At 41.7% G+C, this 24,801-nt stretch overlaps 1 protein-coding gene across 2 annotated transcripts in view; it reads left to right on the top strand.

The window, feature by feature from the left end:
* The first annotated feature begins 1,354 nt into the window (after positions 1-1,354).
* Positions 1,355-24,801, top strand: part of LOC109623359 (frizzled) — a 212,597-nt gene continuing 189,150 nt past the window's right edge. For both annotated transcript variants that reach the window (XM_062842917.1, XM_062842916.1), the window contains exon 1: positions 1,355-2,918. In XM_062842917.1, the coding sequence (XP_062698901.1) occupies positions 2,241-2,918 (678 nt within the window). In that variant the 5' untranslated portion in view covers positions 1,355-2,240. The remainder of the gene's footprint in view (positions 2,919-24,801) is intronic.

Below are 24,801 nucleotides of genomic sequence, written 5' to 3'. Positions count from 1 at the left end.
CAAAGTTTTCCACAAAATTTTCTACAGTTGAGAAAATTCGTAAAAAAAAGCCGAAAAACCTATGCCCGAACTCGAGGAAAATTTTACAAACAAACATTTTTGAGAAGGTTTTTTCATAAGCTTCAATTGCTGATTTTTTTTTCTTTTTTGAGTTATGGCCAATTACAGTCAGGTCTTTTTTTACGCGGTTTTCATTTACGCGGTTTCCAAATGCGCCATATAAGCCTTTTTATTGAAAAATCATAACTCATGAACGAAGCATCGTAGAAACAATGAGAAATGGAAGCGAATTCTGTGAAAAATGACCATGTAAGCCTATATTATATGGTAATTTTTCACAAAATTGGTCATAACTCAAGAAAGGAAAAAAAAAGTTCATTCCAAAAATTTCAGCAATCAAAGCTTATGAAGTTACCTTCTCAAACATATTTTTTCGAAAGTTTTCCGCGAGTTCGGATATAGTTTTTCCGGCTTTTCTTTACGAATTTTCTCAATAGCGGAAAATTTTGTGGAAAACTTTGTCCAGTTCATATATTGTTTAGATTTTTGAGAAAATTTGTTTTCATTTCTCAAAAAAAAAAAACTTTGTTTCTACGATGCTTCGTTCTTGAGTTATGATTTTTCAAAGTAAGTAGTATCAGGGGAAAACAAAAAAAAATCCACCTGAGTTTTCCGGAAAATAGGCAACTCTGAATTTTCCTATTTTTTTTATTCATATATCTATGAACCCTGCCTGTGGAAATGTTTCATGAAAATCTGAGACCCCTTCGGCCCAAACCCGTACGATAATAAAAAATCCCCATCAACTGAAATCAAAAAGAACCCTGTCGTAAAATTTTTGAAGCTTGCTACTTCTCACAGGGTGGCAATATGGAAAAATAATCTAGACTCTAGTTTAGACCAGAGTTTATCTAGATATATTTTTTCCTATTTCAATCCAGGTGGCATCAAAGGAAAATGCTCTAGATCACATCTAGTCCACATGGTTGTTGTCTAGAACATTCCATTCCGCAGACACGAACCTGCCATGAAATTGTTATCTAGACAAAAAATTGAGAAGATGTTTCACACCCCCTTGAATCAAAATAACACAACTTCAACAAGTGCTTTCCACTTTTTGACGTTTCTCTCCATTCCCATATTTGTTGTTGTCCTTCGGTCTTCATTGCATATCGTTTGCACCGCTCAGCCTCATTGACTGGACTGTTAATTGTTTACAACCTACGGTGATACCAATACTTACCCACCAGGTTATGACGAAGGGGGCCGCCGCACCACCGTCGGAAGAGACGAACGACCGACAACAATATAATGTGGTGTTGTGTGTGCCTTGCGCAGTCTATATTTCCCTACACTACTGTGCTGGCTCGTCTTCCTCGTTTTTCCATAAGATATTGGGCGGGCGGATGTCTGTCTGCATGTTGCCACTTGTCTTTAGTAGTATTTCGGACGCTTTCGCCGTCGGTCGGTGCATTTGGTCGGTTTTCGTGCTTTCGGGGGTTACTTTTCGATCGAATTATTCGGTATATTATGTGTCATTGAGTGTAATTGAGTGAATTTAAATGTGAACTCGTTCATTGATTGAATTTGTTTCATGAGAAACAAAAAAAAAAAGATCGAAAAGTAGCGATAGTGTCGATCAATATCGAAGTCGGCGGCGATCAAAGGGGATCAAAGAAGGCGCGTGTGTTGTTGCGTTGGCGATAAAGAGCAACAAACGAGATAGCGTTGTTCCATCTGGTTTTTGTCAACGGTGAACGGTGGGGAATGTCGGGAGCAGTGTTGTATTGCTGAGTACGGCTGTTTCGCAGCCGACCAACAACGTTCGGGGTGAACGGTCGCGGATGGTGTAAAAGCGGAGGAAGTGCACAGCGGGAGGAAGAAGAGGATCAAGTTTTATTGCATTCAAGTGCGAAGAATAGAGCCAGAATGTTGTAAATTTGAGGCAGTTTACTGTCGGTTCAGTGGTGTTGGTGAAACAAGGCAATCCAAGTGGCTGTGCAGAGCTGAAAAAAGTCAAACAGCCGTCGCCGGTTGCGATAGTGTTGGTGTTGAGAATAGCAGTCGATCGTGTTTGGAGTGTTGTTTATTGCACTTCGAAGTTATCGATAGCTTCGAAGTGTGCGTGTTAAAATAACACCGGAAAGTGGATGAAGTGGAATAAAGTTAAAAGCAGTACAAAAAGGGGTATAAAAAATCGGAGAGTGTGAGAAGGAGTCGTGCGGTTTTTGAAAATTGGAATGGCTAAAATGGCAATGATGTTTGAATACATCATTTTGATGCTATGTTTAGTTGGTTCGGGATCCATTCAGCAACAGGAATCGTTCGGGGGTCATGAAATGTCCAGTATGAATTCGGATGATTTCCAGCATCACAATCGATGTGAAACGATCACAATACCATTCTGTACGGATATTCAATACAACAGAACCATCATGCCAAACCTGATTGGACACACCAAGCAGGAGGAAGCTGCACTGGAGGTTCATCAGTTCATACCGCTCGTGAAGATAGACTGCAGTCCAGATCTCAAGTTCTTTCTTTGCACCTTGTACGCACCTGTCTGTACAATCCTCAACTATCCCATACCACCTTGTCGGAGTTTGTGCGAGAGTGCACGAGTGTGTGAAACAATTATGAGGACTTTTGACTTTCCATGGCCGGAGAACTTGGAGTGTAGCAAGTTTCCAGAGGATGGCAAAGAACTATGCGTTTCACAGAATACCTCATCGGAAAGCACACCAATGCCAACGAGTGCAATGCATCCCACTAAACCCCATGCTCCACGGAAGAACGTTCATGCTGGAGCTGGTGTTGGTAATCACCTAGGAAGCAGTCATCGAGATTTGGGATTCATCTGTCCGGTCCAATTGAAGGCCCCAACGATTATGGGCTATCAGTTGACTGTAGGAGGAAAGGTAAGCCCGCATGATCTAATAAGTCGGTCATCACATCCAAAATTAGCATAATATATGGAGAACTCACTCATCACCAAAAAAGGCCAAGCTCCATCAAAAAGCAAATTTTTCATTTCGAACACGTTTCCCTCGTTAAGTCCATCGGATGGGATGTCTGTTGTTCGTCCGTCCGAGTTCTCCCCATTAAAAGAGCAGCAACAACAGAATACCTATACACAAACAGACCCGACAGACGTGGTCGGGTGCTTACCGTACGTGTCGGCCAGTCCGTTGGTCGGTGCCGGTCAAAAGCTGGAGAACTGGATGAAACGAAAATGTTTGCTTTTCCGTAGTTGCTGCCTCCGTCAAGGAAAGAACCTCGTTATTGCTGCCGGTGGCTGCAAAATCCAAAAATGAACCATCGCATCGGTTGTCTGACTGTGCTCGTGGTCCCAGGGTACCACACAGTCGACTCGACCGAAGAAGCCATAGCTTTGTTAGGGAAGCTTCATTCATGGCTTTGTGTACACTAGTCAGTCTGCGCTGTGTGTTCATAGTTTGCCAACTGCCACTGCTGCTACTTGTTGATCAGAGCAATATAATACGGGTGTCTAGTAGAGTATTGGCCGTGGACTTCAATGAGATTTAAAATTGACATTTTATCGAACTTCAAACAGATCTTTCCACTTCGATAATAATGTGTACTGTGCTCTTGGCTTCATATAGATTGTGAACGAGATATTTCATTCACCTGAATGCATTTAAGCATGTTCTTATTTTTTGTTGAGACTAACGTGTCTAAGTGTCGTTTGTGCAGCGAAGAAAAAAAATGCAAACTATCATATTCAAATGCATTGTTTATATGTAAAAATCCTAAAAATACAGGATGACCCAGTTGCTTGCATGGTGGCTTGTCATGCATATAGTCATTTTACTTACTAGTTTCACTGAAAAGATCGATTTCTTCGTATAGGCCATCGGATCTACCAGCACAATCAATTATCTAAATATTAGAGCATTGTGATTGAAATTCATGCTTGCACAGCCTCATGAAACTGTGTACTGTCAGGTTGCGAGTTAAATGACTCTTTGAGGGTGAATGAAGCTCATCGAGTCTGCAAGCGTAATAAGTCTGCAACGTCTTGAAGTCCTTTTGAAACCGCTTGAAATACAAATAAACCTCCCCTCTTCATAAAATCTGCGGGACTCGCTCTAAAGTCTCAACGTCTGAAGCTACAACATCTCCTGAAGCTCGCCTAAAAGGCACTGATTGACACGATACCTACGGAAATACTCTGAACGTCTTTAAGTGCTTTTGAAATTTCATGAATCCTCCAATAAAACACACCTGAAAAGCTCAAACAGCTTAAAGGCCATGGAGCCCTTCTGATTCCGCTTGAAATGGCGCATAAACCCCCTTTAAATCCCCCTGAAAGCTCGCCTAAAGGCCTGTGAAGCCCCGAACGCCCGGGAACCCAATTGAAACATCGTGGAAAGCATCGGGGAGATCATAAAAGCCTTAAAACACATCTGAACCCCCTTGATTCCTACAAGCTCGTCAGAAAGCCTGTAAAGTCTCCTATGAAATCCCCTAATCCACCTTTATGAAACGCCTTGAAATTCCTCCGGAACTTCATGAAACTCCCCGAAGCTCGCTTGAAAGCTTGTGATGCCCCCTAAAACCGCTCTAAAATCTTTCAAATTTTTGTGAAGATCGTCTAAAAGCCTTTGCAGTCCCCCATTACCCCTCTGAAACCACATGAAATGACTTTAAACGGCTTTAAACGCTACCGTTACGATATAATTCCTCTGAAAAACGCTTGAAAGCCTTTGTAGCCGTTAAGGGGGCTCTGAAACTCCCCATGTGACATACAGGGGATAGACAAAATGATCGGGACAGGCAAAATTTCCCCTCCTAAAAAAATATTCAAATAGCTGTAACTTTTCGAAAAGTGCATCAAATATTCTCAAATTTTTACTGTAAGTGGATCAACTAGTTGTGTATCAGTGGACAAAATTTGGAAAAGATCGGGCCATTCTTTACGAAGTTATAAAGGTTCTTGAAAAAGGTAAAATTATCCAATAGCCAACTTTGAGCTGTTATATCTCCGGATTCAATGAACCGAATGCAATGAAATTTTGACCATTTATGACTTATATAATGTGCTCTGAGAAACGTTTGACTCAACTTGAAATTATTAACAAGAGAAAAAGTTATAGCGATTTCATTTATTTTATGATTTTTTAGTAAATTGGACTATTTTTAATATGCATCCCATTACTTTTTCAATGAATAACCGGCTATCTTGTTACTTTCTTTCAAAACATATTTATATTCAAGACAATTAGAGGGAATACAAATGAATTTTAATTAGCATCTTGAATTTTGAAACGATGTTGAAATTTAAGAAACTTTGGTATTTTATTAGAAAAATAATCTAATCTTTATAATTTTCTTCCGTGTTAAGAATTTTAAGTTAAGTCAAACGTTTTTCAAAGCTCATTATATAAGTCGTAAATGGTCAAAATTTCATTGCATTCGGCTCATTGAATCCGGCGATATAACAGCTCAAAGTTGGCTATCGGATAATTTTACCTTTTTCAAGAACCTTTATAAATTCGTAAAGAATGGCCCGATCTTTTCCAAATTTTGTCCAGTGATACACAACTAGTTGATCCACTTACAGTAAAAATTTGAGAATATTTGATGCACTTTTCGGTAACTTTTCGCTATTTGAATATTTTTTGAGAAGGGAAAATTTTGCCTGTCCCGATCATTTTGTCTATCCCCTGTACTTGTCACATAAGAATCATGGCAACGAAGGTTTTTGTTGGGTAGAAGTCACTGTGGCTTACTTTCTAAAAGTGACTTGAGCACAACAAAAACCTAGGCTGTCGTGACGCTCCTGAAGCCCCTTAAATTTTCCCGGATGCTTACTCGAAAGCCTGTGAAGCCCTCTACAACCCGTGGAAATCCTTGAGAAATGCCTTAAAACGCCCTGAATTGCATCTGAAATCCACTAAACTCCCTCTGAAGCATACCTGAAAGCCTATGAAGCTACATAAAATCTCCGGAAACTCATCTGCAACCGGTTCGTAGATTGGATTATTATCATTGTCGCTCGAGAGCGAGTCGGTTTTGTTCTGCTTCCTGTGTGTCTGCTGATTCAACAATGAGTAAGAATTTTGATAAGATTCGAACAAACGTTGATGCTTTGACTCTTTTTTATCGTTTTCACTTGTTTTTTAATGTGTACTTCATTGTTCGATAATGATCCATCCACAATATCATCAACGACGGTTTGCTTCTTTCGAAATTCGATGACCACGTGCGCTACTGTTGTAGGCCGCTGTACGTCTTCCTTCTGTTGCTCGAAAAGAACTGGACAAGCCTTCTTGAAGTGAGTAACAGAATTACAGTTGAAACTCTGTTGTATCAATCCATCGTAGTACAATCTACCTTTTCGATTGCGAAAATATCGGGGTTTCTTGCTTTACGTCTTTGTAGACTCAGTGAACATATTGAGCTGATACTCGTCCAGAAAGCGTTCGTAAACAGTTCCGTACTTCGTCATCTCGGACACCAGATCTATAGATCTATCGGTTGTTACTTGGTACCAGGGATGCCATATACAGTGTATCAAACAATTGTCCGTACAGCATTTTTTTTTTTGTCAAAATAATATTTTATTCAAATATTTATAACTTTTTTATGCGTCAATCAGAAACGCTGAAATTTTGACCAATCATGAATCATATATTAAAGCTCCATTAGTAAAATTTGAGCAAGATTGAATAAGTTTTCTGAAAGTTATAGAACTTTTAGTAAAACTTATAAGATTTTTGAACACATTTTTAAAACATCATATCTCAATATGTACTCGATGAATTTTTTTCATTTTTTTTTCGTGTTACATCTTAAACCTAAGGCTATCATAAGCAGTCATGTTTGGGGTTTTATATTCACTACAAAAAAGTATGAAAAATGTGCGTATGTAGTTGACGATATTTTAAAATTTACCATATTTTGCACACATAATCTGCCAAACGTTTTCCACCAATAAAAGTGCATTAACTGAACGAAAATTCCATAGGACCTACTCTTCATATGTAGTTTAGTAGGTCCTGTATAAAAATATATCATTAAGAGAGTTTAAAAAAGTTGAAAACACTTGGCACTTTCATTGATCAAAATATGACAAATTTTCAAATGACACTCTGAACATATACAGATTTTTCATATTTTTTGTAGTGAATATAAAACCTTAAACGAAGCTGCATGTGAAAGCCTTAGGTATAAGCTGTAACACGAAAAATATTGAAAAAGTTTCGTCAAGTACATATTGAGATACATAATGTTTTAAAAATGTATTCAAAAATTTTATAAGTTTTACTAAAAGTTCTCTAACTTTCAGAAAACTTATTCGATCCCGCTCAAAATTTTATCAATGGAGCTTTAATACATGGGTTATAATTGGTCAAAACTTCAGCGTCTTTGATTGACGCATAAAAAAGTTATAATCATTTAAATGAAAAATTATCTAGACCAAAAAATTGCTGTACGGACAATTGTTTGATACACTGTATACAGATTTATTTGTATAATACAGATATTTGGGTTGTATGACATTTGCCAGAAAGTCACTTGCCTGAATGCCACTTGCCAGAATCCGTTTGCCAGAATGGACCGTTTCCCAGAAAACCATTTGCCAGAATGCACCATTCGCCAGAAGACCATTCCCCAGAAAGGACATTCCCCAGAAAAAGATTTATTTATCAGAATAAATGTTAATTTTATGTTTGGCTAAATTCTAGGCCAGATTAATAGCTTAGACATTGGATCAACAAAATTTTGTTTGATTAGTATACATATAATGCTCGTTGATTCCAGGCGTAGTCATAGCAATGACTGAAAATTTGAATAATATTCTAGTTTACAATCAGTAGCGACCTCACCTTATTGCGTATTGGCAAAAGTGTCATTTTTTCATTTTTATTTAATATCTGGGTAAAAGCTACAAAAGTAAACAAAACATCTTAGTTTAGGTTGTTCAATGAAGATTGATTTAAAATACTAATGAGATTGAACTGTAGAAAACTAATCACGACATTATCCTTCTTTAAAGCGGGGGCGGTTCTTAAAAGGAGTGCTAAGTGTAAGGACCAGTAGTTTTCTTTGAGTTACTGATATTTTGGTGTCGCCTAAGAGATGAACCAGCCTCGCGCTGAAAATCTCTCTAATACAGACACCTAACCATTTTGGTATCAGGCTAAAAGTAAGAAGGTCATCAGGCTGAGTGGACATATGACAAAACGATGATCAAGCAACTTTTGTCACACAGGTTGTATTTTTAGCTCCTTATATTGTTAATTCCATATGCGATTTTTACTTCTTATGAAAAAGGTTGTTCTTTTCAAAACATTGTTGCTTGGCGGTCGAACTTCTAAATTTCCCATCAGACAATTTTCCTTCTTTTCATCAAAGGTTGTTCTTTCAGGAATTGTTGTTTTGTCAATGAAACTACTTTTCGATCAAACTACTAACTCTGTAGTAGATTCTCCCTTCTTTTGATAATAGGCTGTTCTTTCAAATTACGCTGGTCAAGATTTGGCAAGCGACAAAACTGTTTACTTTCCCTTCTTTAAAAAAATGGGCCATTCTTACGAGTGAAACTGTCATTAAATTTTGAAGTGGCCAAACTGCTATTCCTCTCATAAGAGATGTATCCTTCTTTTAATCAAAGGTTGTTCTTTCGAGTTGCTGTGGTGCAGTATCATCATCGTCCGCGGCCCCTCAAGTCTCAGCTCTTTTTGACGAAGCATTCCGTGACATAACGTCCAAACATTAAAATGCGTCACGTAGTCCTAGGTAAAGGTACAAATTTTTAAACTATATTTCGTATGAAAATGTTTCATAAGGACCGGGCCAGTATGGTCCTGGATGTTATGAATAGCCCCTGTGTTGGTCTCACAGTTAACTCCATAGTTTGTTCTCCTTTTTATAATAGGCCGACTAATTATTAATTCTTCTGATTTTTCACTTTTCCCTCAAATTGGCAGTTTTTTTGAAGCCTAGTATCCGATCCCTGTCTATCTATTCAGCCAATAATTCGGCCTAATTTATTTCTGCCTAATGACCCAGCATAGATATAACTATATCAAAGTGGATATGATAGAGGAACTTAGTTACATAATTTCCATCACAAATGTTGCCTTTCTTTTTCAATTAAAAGATGTCCTTTTTACTACAGTGCCTATATATCAATTGGCATAATGAGTCGTAACAATTTCATCAAAGATTTAAATTTCTTTAAAGTTAGGGCCGTTCTTTTGAAACTGTTAGAAAATTTGATATTTTCCTCCATTTTTTCGTAAAATTCCAGTAAGATCACATAATGAGAAAGCAATTTTATTTATTTTATTTTACTTCCCTTTTATTTTGTAATATTATTCTAAAACATAACACATTAAACGGAAACAATTCATACAGATTCTGTCTTGATGGAACAATAGCCGAGAAATAAGAGAAAATATTTAATTCTGGGGAATGGTACATTCTGACAAATGGTCCATTCTGGCGAATGGCTTTCTGGGGAATGGTCTATTCTGGCAAATGGTTTTCTGGCGAAAATCATTCTGGCAAATTGATTCTGGCAAATGCTTTTCTGGCAATTGTCATACAATCGATATTTGAGCATCCATATAGATTTCGTTTTATATTAAATACAGATTTTTGAGCTAGAGGGACCATTTTTATTTTTGTATGGGATAGAGATTTTTCTCCCAAATTTTGTATTGGATACCGATTTTTAAAAAAATCATCTAGCATCCCTGCTTGGTACTGACATACGAACCGCTACGTCGTCTGCATCGGGCAGAAATTTACAGATATTTGCGTACACAAAATTCATTGCTTCCTGAATTCTGTAGCGAATTGGCACCAACTTTATTCGGAGAAATTGTACGCCGTTTCCATCGATGTAAGATTCCTCTGGTTGTGCGGCATCTCTTGGAAAAATAAATATCAACGCTATATCCACTGTAACTGTGCTCGACATATTGTACCCTTGACGCCGGGGCCCGTGGTGTAGTGGCTACACGTTTGCTTCATAAGCAGATGGTCATGGGTACGATCCCAGCCCCGGCACTTTCGTCAGTTGCTCTTTCCCCCTGATAGGGTAGAAAGTGAAAGCAGCGCAACGGCCACCAGTTCGATGTAGTACGATTAGAAATAGAATACATTTGGGCGCTGTACAAAGTGTATGTACACACAGCTTCCAATTGGAATCGCTCACGCAGTGCCCTAGTGTAGTACTTCCCAAACTGTGCGCCGCGGCGCCCTGGTGCGCCGTGAACATTTCTCAGGTGCGCCGCAGGCTCTTGAAATTTTGGAAAAAAACCACCTTTGCGTGACTTTTTTTAAGTCTTCCTCTAAAAGCCAAGAGTTTGGAAAAGAATAAAAAAAGGTTGGGAGGCGACACTAGTTTCACTAAACTAATCAAAAACATCAAAAGATGTATCATGTTTAGAAATAATAGAGTTTGTTCTTTTAGTTTAAGGTGAATATTTGACGAAACCTTGGATTTTCAAGGGCACAAATTTGAAAACCAAAATTTTAATTTGCGCTGGTTTCCTGGATGGCTTATCGATTAATTGCAGCGCAAACCAATATTCGGGCCTTCAGATTTGTACTTGAGGTTTGGCTAGTCATATCTCAACTTTAAAAAATAAATACTCGGTAGTCTTGGAATGTTTTACAAAATTTCTGATATCCTAATGAAAATTTTAGATTTTTACCAATTTTTTTAATTTTCGGAATTCTGAAAATGTTCGTTAAGATCCTGAAATTGTTGAACAATAATTTATCAATCAGCTTGGTTTTCTAATTTATCATTAGCATGTTATTCAAGTTAAATATTTTGTGGACCTTTCAGAAATTCTTTCCAGAATAATAACTGTCAATCTCTCGGCCTTCATGCTGTTTCAAACGTTTCGGGACGACATTTTTACTGACATCACTATCGTAAAACAATTCTGTGACAATTTGTCTGTTGATTTTGTGCACGATTCTAAATGGGAAAAATGACTCATCACCATCATTATCAGTCATCCAGACAGGTTATAAACAATTTATTTTTATATCTATTTTTTCCTGAAATTTGGAAAACAATTTCATTTTAAAAATGATTATGTTTTGCATTAAAATCCTCACAATGTTTTTTGTTAAGTTCTCTGAATCTTTAAGTAACTAAAAATTTTTTTTTTGAAGAACCCTTATTTCAGATTCTAAGAAAACTTTGAAAATGAAACTGGAATTTTGAACTGAAAGAGTTAAAATGATAAAAACTCTTTGTAAAAAGTTGTTGGTGCGCCGCAACATTTTTGAAAAATCCAAAAGACGCCGCGGCAGCAAAAAGTTTGGGAACCTATGCCCTAGTGGACAACAGAGCTGTAAATTAGGTTAAGTGATTGAAGAATAAAAAAAAACTAAAACCGAGGTTTCATTGTCCTCTGAGAGCGCTTCAGGTTGTTCCAGAGGTCTTAGAGGCGCTTCAGAAGGTCTCAATGGAACTCAGGAGCGTTTCAGGGTGTTTCATGGGAGTTCCAGCTGGCCTCAGATGCGTTTCAGGGGATTTCAGGGACATATCATGGGGTTCCATGAGGTCTCAGGGGTGTTTAAGGGGGTCTCAATGACGTTTCATAAGACCTCACGGGGTTTCAGGCAAGGATGCTTTTACTCATCTGGCAATCATTTAACTCATTTGTGTATAACTTATTACTACAATGTGACATTCGGCAAACTTGTGCGGTAGTGTTTTTCAACAATTATCACCATGGATGCCATATTCTAACTCTCATTACCAGCAAAAGCATACTTGGTTTCAGGAAGCTCCAGGGAGTCTCTGCAGGGGCGTTCCAGCGAGTCGTTTTAGAGGATACAAAGAGGTTTCAGAGATACCTGGAGATACCAGGGGCGTTTCAGAGGCCCCCAGGGGGTTTGAGTCAGTAAGCCATATATCTTTTTTTATGAGTATCGTCGGAAGACTTATACTGTCATGGTTAATGCATGAACGTTGTTTGCCTTGAACACAGCATATGGCATCCTATTTTTTCCTTGTCAGATTTCTTGAAACGTAAACACCGCGCAGTCGTTGAAATGTTTCAAAAAGGGGCACAAAAGCTCACGCGGTCTATCATTTTCGAAAGGATTAGCCGCACCGTAGGAAACGCCGCAATGTTATTTCCCATAAGGATGAAGTAAATTATAGGAGGGAAAATCGCAGCTGTACCTTTCGGAAGCGATAGGCCACGTGCATTTTTTTGCAAATCCCTCAATATTACACCATGGAACCAACCCTCCAGAATGTTCGACAGTTCTCAGGTCATTTGACGATTTGACAGATTGAACATGAACAAAAAGAGGATGGCATCAAGGTCGGTAAAGTAGAAGACATTTTGGGCTTTATCGTGGTTGTGCGTGATCTGTCAAATGACCTGATAACTGACAGATATTGTGGAGGTTAGGTTTGCGGTGTAATAAAGAATTGTAACGTAAACCAAGATGACGGGCGTATGAAATGGCAGTATCGAAATGCAGACCTGGAGTTATAGTGGTTCCGCAAACTGCAAAAGAGTCTTTCGAGTACAGCTTGGATTCGCTGATTGGGTCGCGACTGCGCCCCTATCATCGAATCCTGTTTGTTTGTTAGGGCAACTGACAACTGATCAAAATGCTCTAGACTCACGCAAGTGGCGAGAAATACATTATGACACCCTCACATACTTGCACAGACTTTCTGTGTATAGGAGCTGCGTTGCGATGGCAGTCAGATGTCAAGCTCGTTTTGACATCGATTTTGCTATTGACAGTGCGTTTTAGTTGGGGTTTTCCACAACCAGAAAATATCCAACCATCGAGATAGCCCATCTAACGAGCCTCCAACGAACGAACTCAAGAACGGAAATTAGAGAATGTGGGGACATTGATTTTCGGAGCAAAGTTTCAGGGGCCTTTTTGGGGGTTTCGATGGTATTACAGAGAGTTTCAGAGCATTTTCTACTAGGTTTGGAGGCATTACAGGGACGTTTTCGATGGTTTCTGAAAATCTCAGGTGCGTAAGATGGAGCCCAAGGGGGTTTTAGGGTGATTTCGGAGACATTTCAAGAAGAGTCAGAATATTTAAAAGGTTGAACCCCTTTAAACGCCCCTGAAATGATATAAAACACACCTAAAACCTCTAGGAACGCCCCTAAAACGTTCCCAAAACTCACTGAAATACTTGAAACACTCCTTAAACCCTGTTGTATTGTCCACTAAAGCCTCCTGAGACCCCCCATACCTAAAGCGCCCTTAACCCTTCAGCGCGCGCGCTGTTGAAAAAAGTACAACACCACCAAAAAACCTCGCACGTTGTATACAACGCGGGCGCGGTGCAGTCTCGGTTGCTCGATGGCGCGCGTCCTGAAAGGTTAAAGGTCCTTCTAGGTTCCCTCATTTAAGCCCTGATTTAATTTACTTCCTCTTTTTATGCCACAAAACGTCATTGAAATTGAGTAATTTTATTTAAGAGAGTTCATTAGAAGAGAATTTACGCGACCGTTGATTTCCACGATTTCCTTAATAAACGAAGTATAGATTATTTTTCATTAAACCAAAATCCAATCAAGCAAACATCAAACATCAATGGTACTTACTGCTAAATCTGTTGTCAGCTCGCTTGAATTATCCTATTACCCTATTCATGAAGAAAATCCGCATTCCACGAACAATATCGTCCTTTCAACACAGAACACCCATTTACCACTTAACGTGTCACCAACATTTTCTCCTTCATTTCCGCAGCCTTCCAACCTGAATATCCCTGCTAAGCTGTCGTGAGCCTAATTTTTCATTACCTACTCCTTCTGACACACTGCTCGCATTCGTTCATTCTCCTCCTCTCAGTGCAGTTTTCCCATTCCGGAAGAAATGGTAACTCAACCCTCCGGCCGACTGTGCCTTTGCTTGAGCATTTTGCTTTTTCGTTTCGGACCATTTCATCATCACCTTCCGGCCTAGTACCGCGCAACAAAAGGAATTTTTCTCATTCATAAACGCCTTGCTGCTAGATTCGCGCACAGAAAGAGAAAAAATCCACATCCCCATTGTCCTTGCTCGCGTTGTGTTTTTTCAGCAATTCTTCCTTTTCAAAGGGAATTTTTATGAATTCCGACCACCACCACGCGACCCAGCTAACGCCCCTGACCCACTCCTGGAAGGACCCCAAATGCCACCAACAAAGGCGTTTATTTTTTTCGTGAAAAACGTGCAGCAAATCGTTCGTTGTGTGTTGGATGGGTGAGGGCGAATGGGGGGATATCCTGCATCTAAATTCTTACCCAGCTAGGATACTGAGAAGGTAGCTCGTTCTCTCTCGGTCGGAAGGATGGTGTCAGAGCAAAACAGCACTTCCTTTTCTTTTTAACGCTGTTTGGGTGCGTGTTTTGCCGGGTTTTATTGCTTCCGATTATGTTTTTTTCGCGTTCTTTGCTGGCTCTTATTGCCAGGAAAGCGTTATTGCAAAACTGCGACCGGACGACGGCAAGGACGCGACGAGGTGATCCTTGAAGGAAGGATTCCTGGTACCATAGACAGACAGACTGTGCTGGTACGGTTTTTGTACGGACAAACAGATGTCACATCTCGCTCATATTGTGTTGGGTTTGCTAACTATCTAGTGACCGCCTAAGCGAACGCAGCGTGACATACATTTAGTGATTAGTGTTCTTGTGTTTGGCTGCAGAGTGAAGCGTCTATAAGCCTATAGTTTTCTTGTTTGACGTCGGACAAAAAAGGCATTCCCCTTGGCTATCGTTTTCATGAGCTAAGAAAGAAGTTGAGTTTTCACGGTCAGATCGCTGTAATTAGATTCTTTGTTGAGTCTATTAAGCATTGTAATGTTTTCATGTCAAGCTTGGAACTGCCTCCTTTCCAGCTGTTACCATTGTTACGTATCTCCGATACCACCTAGAAGGCATTGCTTCAAAGACAGGTTAGTTCATATCGCACCCTCTAGGTTAGCTGCGTACCCTTACAGCAGCGAACTTCATCATACGCTCTTCTGGGAGGACACCAAGGTAGTGTGCTAGCGATTGGCCAGTCTCCCGAGTGGTTCTTACCACTCTCTTTGTTCTCGGAACCCATCCAGCAATTTGGTTGCTATATCGAAATTGCATCTGAAATAGTCATACATGTATACCACCAAAGAATTCGTATTCAATGCACGAAACAGGCATATACATACTAAAGTGGAGGCCATATCCAAACATGTATCCGATGACTGCGATTCCATCCAACATGATTTACGATTTCTCGAAAAATTTCTACGATTTCGTCGATTTTCTCCGTCTAAATATACGATTATGCATGATCTTATTACGATTGAGTGTACCGATATACGACTCAAGATTTTCAAATAAAAAGTGGTGTTCAGTGGGAATCGAACTTAGGTCCTTTGATTGACAACTGCGCGTTATCTCTATTGGCTATATTGCCAAGTAGGAAATAGAGAGTTCAAAGTGAATGGCATGCAGCGAATAAAAATTAGCATGATACGGTGCGAGACTTGTGGTGGAAACGTTGTTGTTGTGCATTGAGTGGTACCAAAAGTGGTGCCGTGCAAGAGGCCCGGAATCGACATCGTTGTTGGAATCTATACATCACTTATTGTAAGTCATCTGCTGTATGTAAATAATATGAAAACCTATATATTTGGTTGAAATTATTGCTATCATGGTTGGAATGTGTCAACAACAACAAAATACTAATTTGTGATGAATATCATAAGGCCTCCGCCCGTCTGTATAAACTTCATAACCTTTACTTGCACCGGTTCCGCCACTGCTGCAGTCTTCACGAGTGTCATGTAATCCTGCTTAGCATCGTCCATCGACTTACGAAGTTGCAACAGGGCCGTTTTCAGGTCCTTACTTATGTTCAGTTGGACTTCGTTATGTTGGACTAATTTGTGATGAATATCATTTTTTTTCTTTTTCTCCATCATACAAATATGTAAACAAAACCATTTACGATTTTCGAGATTAAGACTCGACTATTAAAAGTGCAGTAACAATCATATGCGAATGTAAAAATTTTTATACGATTTCTACGATTTCGTTCACTTCGTATACGACGCAAGTGTGACGCAAACGATCAATATACAACATTGTTATAGTTGTATACGATTCCACCGATTGTGATCATACCTTTAGGTAGCAAGCTGGATTTAGCAGATTCATATACGATGTGAAGCGACGATTTCTACGATTCAAAGAAATCATATATACGATGCTAGCATACTTGCAACTTGACACTAAGAATGTATTTTTTTTCACGATTCTATCCGATTCTGTGCGATCCTACCGATAGTATCTCGCACCTTTTATGTTCGGAGATGACTATATGAAACAAAATCGCAATTGAAATTTAATTTGCAATGAAATGAGTTTTACGCAATCAATGTCAACACATTTGCATATTATTATACAATTCTGATTGAATATATGAACTAGACGTTTTTTTCAACAAAATGATTTACGATATGTGGTTGGTTGGGCGGATCTGGGGTCTTACCTACGATAAGCGACTCTGCTATCTCCGCAAGTTTCTCAACGCCAGCCCCAGGCCCCGTCTGCCCTACGAAAGAAGGCCAAGGACTAGGATTATGACGCGAGAAAATCCCCTCCAACATCTCTGGAGACTGCTTGGTATTGGCCATTACACCTCTAGTCTTGGCCATCACGATCCTGAAGGCATCACCCCACGGATTTGCATCGGCACTCTGACAGAGATTCTCAAAGCAGACTCAGCAGTCTTCAGTGTTCTTCCTCAGTTCGTACTCGGTTCATCCTCTGCCAAGCCCGAAAGCAGACGTGGTGCAGATTCGCTTGAGTTCATCAGTTCACTGATGGTCTCCCATTCCTCCCATTCCCAGGGTGGACTTGCCTAGGTAGGTCGCATCGCGCGTACGTGAAAGCACCGCTACCGCTATCGCTCGTCTCCGCTTAAACCGAGTAAAGCCCTCCTTAAATACCTCGCTGTTGAAGTATGATGTCTCCCACCTACGATGGCTCGACCTTGGCTTAGCCACCTCATCATCTACCCGCTGCCTACTGTTGATGTTGTTGAAACTGTTGCGAACCGTCGGGTGATCGCTGTGAAGGTAGCCATCGGCTATCCTTCAGTTTGAACTACTAGTTAAACCAGGATTACAAAATGTAACGTCGGTAATCGTTCCGCTCCGTTCCGGCTAATGGTACTTTTGGTACCGACATTAGCCAAGATGACATGTAATATGGCCAGTGTCTCTAGCAGGATCTTACTCCACTGGGTCATGAAACGGCTTCCCCATTCCACGGCCCAGGCATTGAAGTCATCTGTTATCACCAGCAGTCTTCGCTCTGTTTGCACGGTCGTCATACAGTCCTGCATCTGCCTGATCTGCTCGATCCACCATCGTGGAGGCACATAACAGCTACAGAAGAAGACCCCGTTCACTTTGGCGAACGACGCCCTCATAGGTAGTAGACACCAACTCCTGGACGGGGTATTTACTCCTCGTTTATATCGGGCCCATATAGCCGAGGCGGTAAACGCACGGGTATTCAGCATGACCAGGATCTTTTCGTAAAGGAAATTTCCTTGACTTCCTTGGGCATAGAGTATCTTCGTGCCTGCCACACGATATACACATGCAAAATGGTCATTGGCAGAGGAAGCTCTTACACAGATCGAAAAAAGAGTGTAAAATTCTGTGACATATGATGCACATAATTGGAGCGTGGGATATCACAGAAGTTTACATGACATATCATGTAAAAGTCATAAAATATCATGTAAACTTCCACTATATGTCATGTAATTAAGCATGACTCTGAGAGTTTACATGACATATAACACAAATTTACATGATATATCATGTAAACCATCATAACAATAAGTTTACATCACTGAAATGAAGTTTACATGACGTGTAAATCTCATTATTTTAATCTGTGTTAATAAGTGTGGAAGTGCTCATAGAACACTAAGCTGAGAAGCAGGCTTTGTCCCAGTGAGGACGTTACGCCAAGAAGAGAGAGAGTTATATCGCCGCCATTTTTCCGGACCCATCTATGACCCAATTGCCGTTGCCGGCGGGTACTCAGTATGGGTCCGCTATGATGGCGATATACGTCCCTCACTCAGAACCCGCCTGACAAAGCAGTTGCTGAGCTGCGACATAGTGGTTCAGGTTCAGCTGCGTTAATGGACATCAATTTGTGCACTGCGGCTTTCCTGAAGGCCGGGCCCCTTGGACCATCCTTTGGATGCCTGTAATTCACGGATTTCCCTGACAAATCAGATAATTGGGTGGACTCGTGCAGCCTTGTGTCTTATGGCCTTCGGCACCGCATCGCCTGCGTAACTTGTTTCTGTCAGAGCCTTTGCAGTTTCATGATTTGTGTCCTTGTTCCAGACTCCTGAAGCAAACCTCCGGTGGCTCGTGGAACGTCAGGTGACATACGCACCAGCCTACCTTTATCCTCCCTACTTTAACGGACTTTTTGACGTTCGGCACAGGTAGCTCAATCAAAGCTATCTGGGCCCTTGCTGGCCCCTTCCGTAGCCTAATGGCTGTGGTGGTCATCTGCACATCGCACTATTGCCGAAGTGACGTGACAAGCTCTTCCACTTCGTTGACCTCATCTTCTAGGTCTTTGACCTTCAGGGTCGCCTCATGTGTGAGAGCCCTCACCTCTACTCTCTCGCCAAGGAATTCTTCTGCCAGCCTCTTGTAGGCGGTGCCCTTGCGATCCTTATCGCGCTTCAGCTTCAGGATCATCTCGCCCGTACGAGTACGTCTAATACTGCGCATGTCGGCTCCCAGACTCTGGAACTTGGCGTCGCTTAGCATCGCCTACATGACGTCCAAGTACTTGGACTGTTCCGTCTTAATGACTAGCGCTTCTAGCGCTTGACACCTCCCCTTCGGCGCCTTGGCTTGGCGTTCTTCACATCTACCAGCAGTTTAATCTTCCTTTTCCTCCGCTCCAACTTAGTCCAAAGAGGGTTCTTCCCTTGGTTCACTCTGCGCTGTGGTTGCTGAGAGTTGCAATCCCTTGTTCCCTTTCATCCGGGACGGGCCAGATTTTTCAGCCCCACCTTTCTTAGCTTTCCGGGGCGCCTGGCTGGGGTCTGACTTGCCGGCATTACTGACGACCTTCGGGGTTAGTATCTTCCTAGCCTTGCGGGTATTGCCAGACAGCTCCTCTCCTGATGGCTGCCTCACCCGCTTCTGCGAGTGCTTATCACGAACAGTCGCCTCCGCCACACCTTTTGGACTTCCTGCGAAAGCGAAGGCCTCCGTCCGTCTGGGTAAACTTCATAACCGTTACTTGCACCGGTTCCGCCGCTGCTGCAGTCTTCACGAGTGTCATGTAATCCTGCTTAGCATCGTCCATCGATTTACGAAGTTGCAACAGGGCCGTTTTCAGGTCCTTACTTATGTTGGACTTCGTGGACGCAAGGTCGATGATCTTGCCAGGATGCTGCTCAGCCACCTCGATCGTGGACAGCTCTTCTCTCTTTTGGTTGATGGCCCTCATCAACAACGTTCCGTCCCATATTCCCAACGGCAGCCTAGCCGGAAGAAGGATCAGAACTCCTACGCTGGAGTTGCTTTCGCAGCTTCCCGCTCCTGCCCCCTCGCTTCTCCTCAACGGAGATCTAGCCAACCCACTTCTTGCGAAGGGGTTAGCCTCTCCACTACCACTACCTCCTGATTGAATTGGTTTGTTTGAATATGACATCATAGTTAATCTGACGAATAGCATGGGTAGAGAGGTCCATCACGCCAGAGTCCTGCATTAACGCGGTAAGGGACGAAATACTGTGGGGTGTGGGGTGGAGATGGTGTCCGGTACCCCCACAGGCTCCGTTAACAATGGAGCATCTTTTACACCCAGTCGATCACTTATTCCTCGGCGCGGGTCGCTTGACATCTTGAATTGGGGTTAGTAGCCCTATTCTTAGCCGGTGACTACACGGTTGACTCACAAACGGAGGGGTTCGTCAGGCCCCGGGACAGTAACCCCTGCTGCCCCAGTGCACGTACCGCCTGGTAGTTCTCACCAGATGGTTCACTCACACATTTGTCGTAAGCGATTGCATTCGTAACATTTTTGGGGTAACCCACGAAAGCGAAGGTCACTGTCTGGGTAGACTTCGCAATCTTCAACTTCACGGGTTCTGCCGCTGCCGCACTTTCCATGAGTTTCTCATGGTTTTGCTCGGCTGTCGTCATTGACTTTCGAAGTCTCAACATGGACTACTTGAAATCCTTGCTAATGTTGGACTTCGAGGACGCACATTCAATGATTCTTCATCGCAGAGAACCCATCTCTTTTTCGTTGATTCGTCGGTACAACCCAGGTAACAATTTGATGCTGTACAAACGTTTCTCCAACTATTTTAAATCAGCCTTTATTTGAACAAAAGCTGAGCACAAAAGATACAATCCTTTATTCAGCTCCTAAACATCTAAATTTGGTCATTTTATTCAACCTTAAGCTGATTTGAGGTTCATTAGAAGGCTGATTTAAGGCTTAATATGCGCTTAATCAGTAATCAATAAAATTTATTAATTGTATAAAAATAAAATAAAAATACTTTCGTATGCCTATTTTTACCATTACCTGCGTCTATTTCCAGAAAAGATGTTTAGGAATGTATAAATTAATCTGTGGGAAAACTGGGAATTGAACTCGAACCTCTTGATTTATAGTCACTCACCTTAGCACCTACACCACACACAGTTGTATACATATCCTCGAAAACAAAAGCATTACTTGTTGTGTCTGAATAGTCAAGAACATAGGTTTAACTATGTCTGTATTGAGGCTGAAGAAGCGATGTGGACTTAACGAAAACATGCTTGGGACAGCAGTCAAAAATTATTTGATTAAAAGTTGAACAACAGATGATTAATTCTGCATGCTGGTGTATGTTTTAAAGCTGGTTACCCAGATGAATAATATTCTATTCAACTTGATGTTCAGCCATCTATGTACTGCTGATTAAAGAGGTTGAATAAGCCATACTTCAGACCGATATTCAACTGTCATTGTGTTCAGCCATTGACACCATTAACCAGCTATTGTTCAGCTAATACTCTCACTGTTCAGCATTCATTGTTACTTGGGGAGTCGCTTGACACCTTGAATTGGGGTTACCCCGTTTAGTGCACTACCTGGCTGACTCACAGAAATGGAGTTCGTCAAGCCCCAGGACTCCTGTCCCAGGTATTCAACCAGTTCTAAATGACTATTGAGGTCTTGACTTGTGTGCAGGTCATCGACTTTATGGAGCCGTCAATCATTGTGACAAGTATATCATATAAGCTGTCAACCGAATTGATATCTGCTGTCTAATTGATTACAAATGGTATTTCCTATTCACCGTGCTGAATGTCTTCCATTTCATCGGTGCTTCCCACCCATCATCGATCGCTGTTTTCGCAATTTTAGTCCCCGTTATTTATGAACTCATACAGCTTTACTACGGTAGGTGCTAACATTTGCGATAACAACTACCAATCACGCTGTCGTCGTTTTCCCTGTCGTTGTCGGCTTGCATTCCGCTACCCATAAGATAGCAGCGCGCGCACAGTGCGGCGCTATTTGTGTACCAATCCAACCATCAAACCGGCAGCCGTCTACAAGCTTCGCCGCGTCGCGTCATCTTCGCGGCAAAACTTCGTAATTCTTTGAAGTAATGATACCCGCGCGCTTCGACGAACATTCAACCATACCCAGAAGTCCACAGCGCACAAACAAACGATTCATCAAACTCCAGAATCGCTCGTCCGATGGTTTAGGGCGGGACTGGGTGAGGGGGGTGGATGGATGTGTGCGGTCGTTTGGTGCTGAGTAATTGTAATATTCAACTATGAATGCACTTTCTCCCACTCATGCTCGGTAGGTACCCAGAGGTGTAGAGACGGACTGGGACGTCATTCAAAGGCCGGGTCTTTGATCGCACAAGGCTGCCGACGACCGCCGTGCCGCCCGCATGAACGACGTCATCATCATTCGAAGCCAGAAGGGTGTTTATGTTTACGCGAGAATGTTATGCATAACACTCGACCGAGGGCGGAGGCCACAAGCGTATGGCGGTAAACAAACGAAATGAAATAATTCTGGAGAAATACACAAGCCAGAAATTCCGAGGCCGCCAGATACCGTCGTCAGTTAGCGTTAGAATGATTGGAATGTTAATATTTTTCATAAATTAACAATTCACTTGATGACAGTTGAAAACACTGTAACACGTGCTGCACCATATGCCAGTCAGCATTGACGATTGATGCAACATCATAGAGAGTTTCCGAGTTATCTAACCGCGCGCTGATAAACAACTGTGGAAGGTTGGATAAGGAGTGAGTAGGTACCTACTGACAGTCCGTGTCTGTGAAGTGAGATTTGTATTTCCTTATCACGGTGAGAACCTCAAGGGGTGCTGCTGCGTGTACCATAAATCATACATTCAAGAGTTGGGGCTTTGTAAGCGGCGACGATGAGCTAGAGACGAGTCGAAACTAACTTAAACCAGGCATTTTTCATACAGCTAAGATTATCATTGTCACTGTTGCCAGAAGCTATATTTCGTCATAAGAGAATTTGAGCATTTTTTCTGTATGGTACAATTTTTAGTGATGTGGTCAGAAAAAATCAACTTGGTCAGTTAGATAAAAATCGATTTTTTTTTTATTCTTAATCACTTAACCTAATTTACAGCTCTATTGTCCACTGGGGCACTACGCGAGCAATTTCAATTGACAGCTGCACTTACATTTTGTACAGCGCCTAGATTCTATTCTACTTTATCGAACTGGTTGCCTTTCTGCTGCTTTCACTTTTTCTACTTTATACCTAGTAGAATGATGAGCACAAGGATGATGATGGATGGCCGTTGTTCCTTTCCAGTCCGATTGGGGGTCCATTATGAGTAGCAGTTCGCCGATATCCAGGTATCCGGGTCCGTTTGAGCCATGGGGCTCAGAAGAGGGTCAGTGTCAGTTGCTCTCGGGGGAAAAGCAACTGACGAAAAATTGCAAGTGCCGGGGCTGGGAATCAAACCCATGACCATCCGCATATGAAGCGAACGCGTGACCAACTACGCCACGGGCCCCAGCAAAAATCGATTTTGTAGTTTTGAAAACCACACTTAACAGGGTAATTCCCCTGTTAGTAACAAGCGCGATAAACAAACATTTTCTGATTCCAACTTTATTTCATTCACAAACCCCGACAGTCATCGATGGTACTTGAAGCAGTACAAAAATCTCGGAACTACACCTTGTTAACGGGAGAAGGATTTTTTGTAGCCCAACGTTCTTTTCCGCCACGTCGTCGGTTTGTCACACGGAAGAACTTTTTTTCTCACCGCTTTGCTATTCCAATGATGTCAGGAAGCGAAAGTTTTTCGATTACATCCATTGTCTCTGAATGAGGACGACGACGACGAGAACTCCTGTGGTTCTACGTTTGTGGCGCTGACGGTGATAGTCACCGTGCTGTTTTATTCAATTTTGCGGGGAGGAGTCTTGAAGACGAATAGTTGATCAAAAGTGAAATATTGGAAGGACCTCAGCACACAAGACAGACACAAATCACAATCTGCTCTATTTAGGAGATTTTGGTCGTCATTTTCTGTTTAAAACTAGCCCATAATTATTGTAGAACTTGTTTCATGGCAACATGTTACATTTCAGGCCAAACACGTCTAAAGGTCCTATCTGTAGAAGAGAGGCTCTCTTTGGTTTCCCTCTCTTTCGTCAATATATCAGCTGTTTATTTGTATTATGATTGTCTCCCTGCATTGAACGATGGTCAGAACAATCGTTTTTGATTTGTACTGCAAAAGTAGTTAAAAATCGTACCATTACATTGCAAAAGAGAAAGTGAACAAAGAGAGCCTCTCAAATGCAGATAGGACCTTTTGAAATGATTGGCCTGATTTTTTCGCAAATTAGTTTTTACTATCCATTAACCACAAATGCTCCTGTGCGGCTTTGCTGACAGTTATCACCATTCGAAAAGCTCCAGCGAAAAAAAAAGATTGTGAGAGAGAAATCCAGATGTTGATGCATAGGATGCCGAATAGATGGCGAATTGTTATTGTTGGAAGTATGCAAATGGACCCTGTCGGACTGGTACTTCATTGTCAAAGCACTAACAACGCTTGTTACCGTCGATGGTGTTAAGGAAACTGTGCTTAGAAATAGTTTGGCACAGTTGAAGAAGGGGATCCCTTACTTACCTTACCGGTCAGGCTAAGGCCGGGGTGGCCTCTGCTGTACATAGTAGCCGCCTCCATTCCACTCGGTCCATGGCTGTTTGTCTCCAGTTCCGCACTCTGCGTAGGGTCCGCAGATCGTCCTCCACTTGGTCGACCCAACTAGCTCGCTGCGCTCCACGTCTTCTTGTACCGGTCGGATGACTCTCGAGAACCATTTTAGTCGGGTTGCTATCCGACATCCTGATGACGTGACCCGCCCACCGTAGCCTCCCGATTTTCACGGTATGGACGATGGTTGGTTCTCTTAGCAGCTGATGCAGCTCGTGGTTCATTCGCCTTTTCCAAGTCCCGTCTTCCATTTGCACTCCGCCGTAGATGGAACGCAACACCTTCCGATCGTGAACTCCAAGGGCGCGTTGGTCCTCTGCACGTAGGGTCCATGTTTCGTGCCCATAGAGGACGACCGGTCTAATCAACGTTTTGTAGATGGTTAACTTCGTGTTACGGCGAACTTTATTCGATCGTAGAGTTCTGCGGAGTCCAAAGTAGGCACGATTTCCTGCCACAATGCGCCTCTGAATTTCT

Source organism: Aedes albopictus, chromosome 3 (genome assembly GCF_035046485.1).
Source record: "Aedes albopictus strain Foshan chromosome 3, AalbF5, whole genome shotgun sequence".
NCBI lineage: Eukaryota > Metazoa > Arthropoda > Insecta > Diptera > Culicidae > Aedes > Aedes albopictus.
The sequence above is the reverse complement of the archived record's forward strand: the minus strand, read 5'-3'. Positions and strand labels throughout refer to the sequence as shown.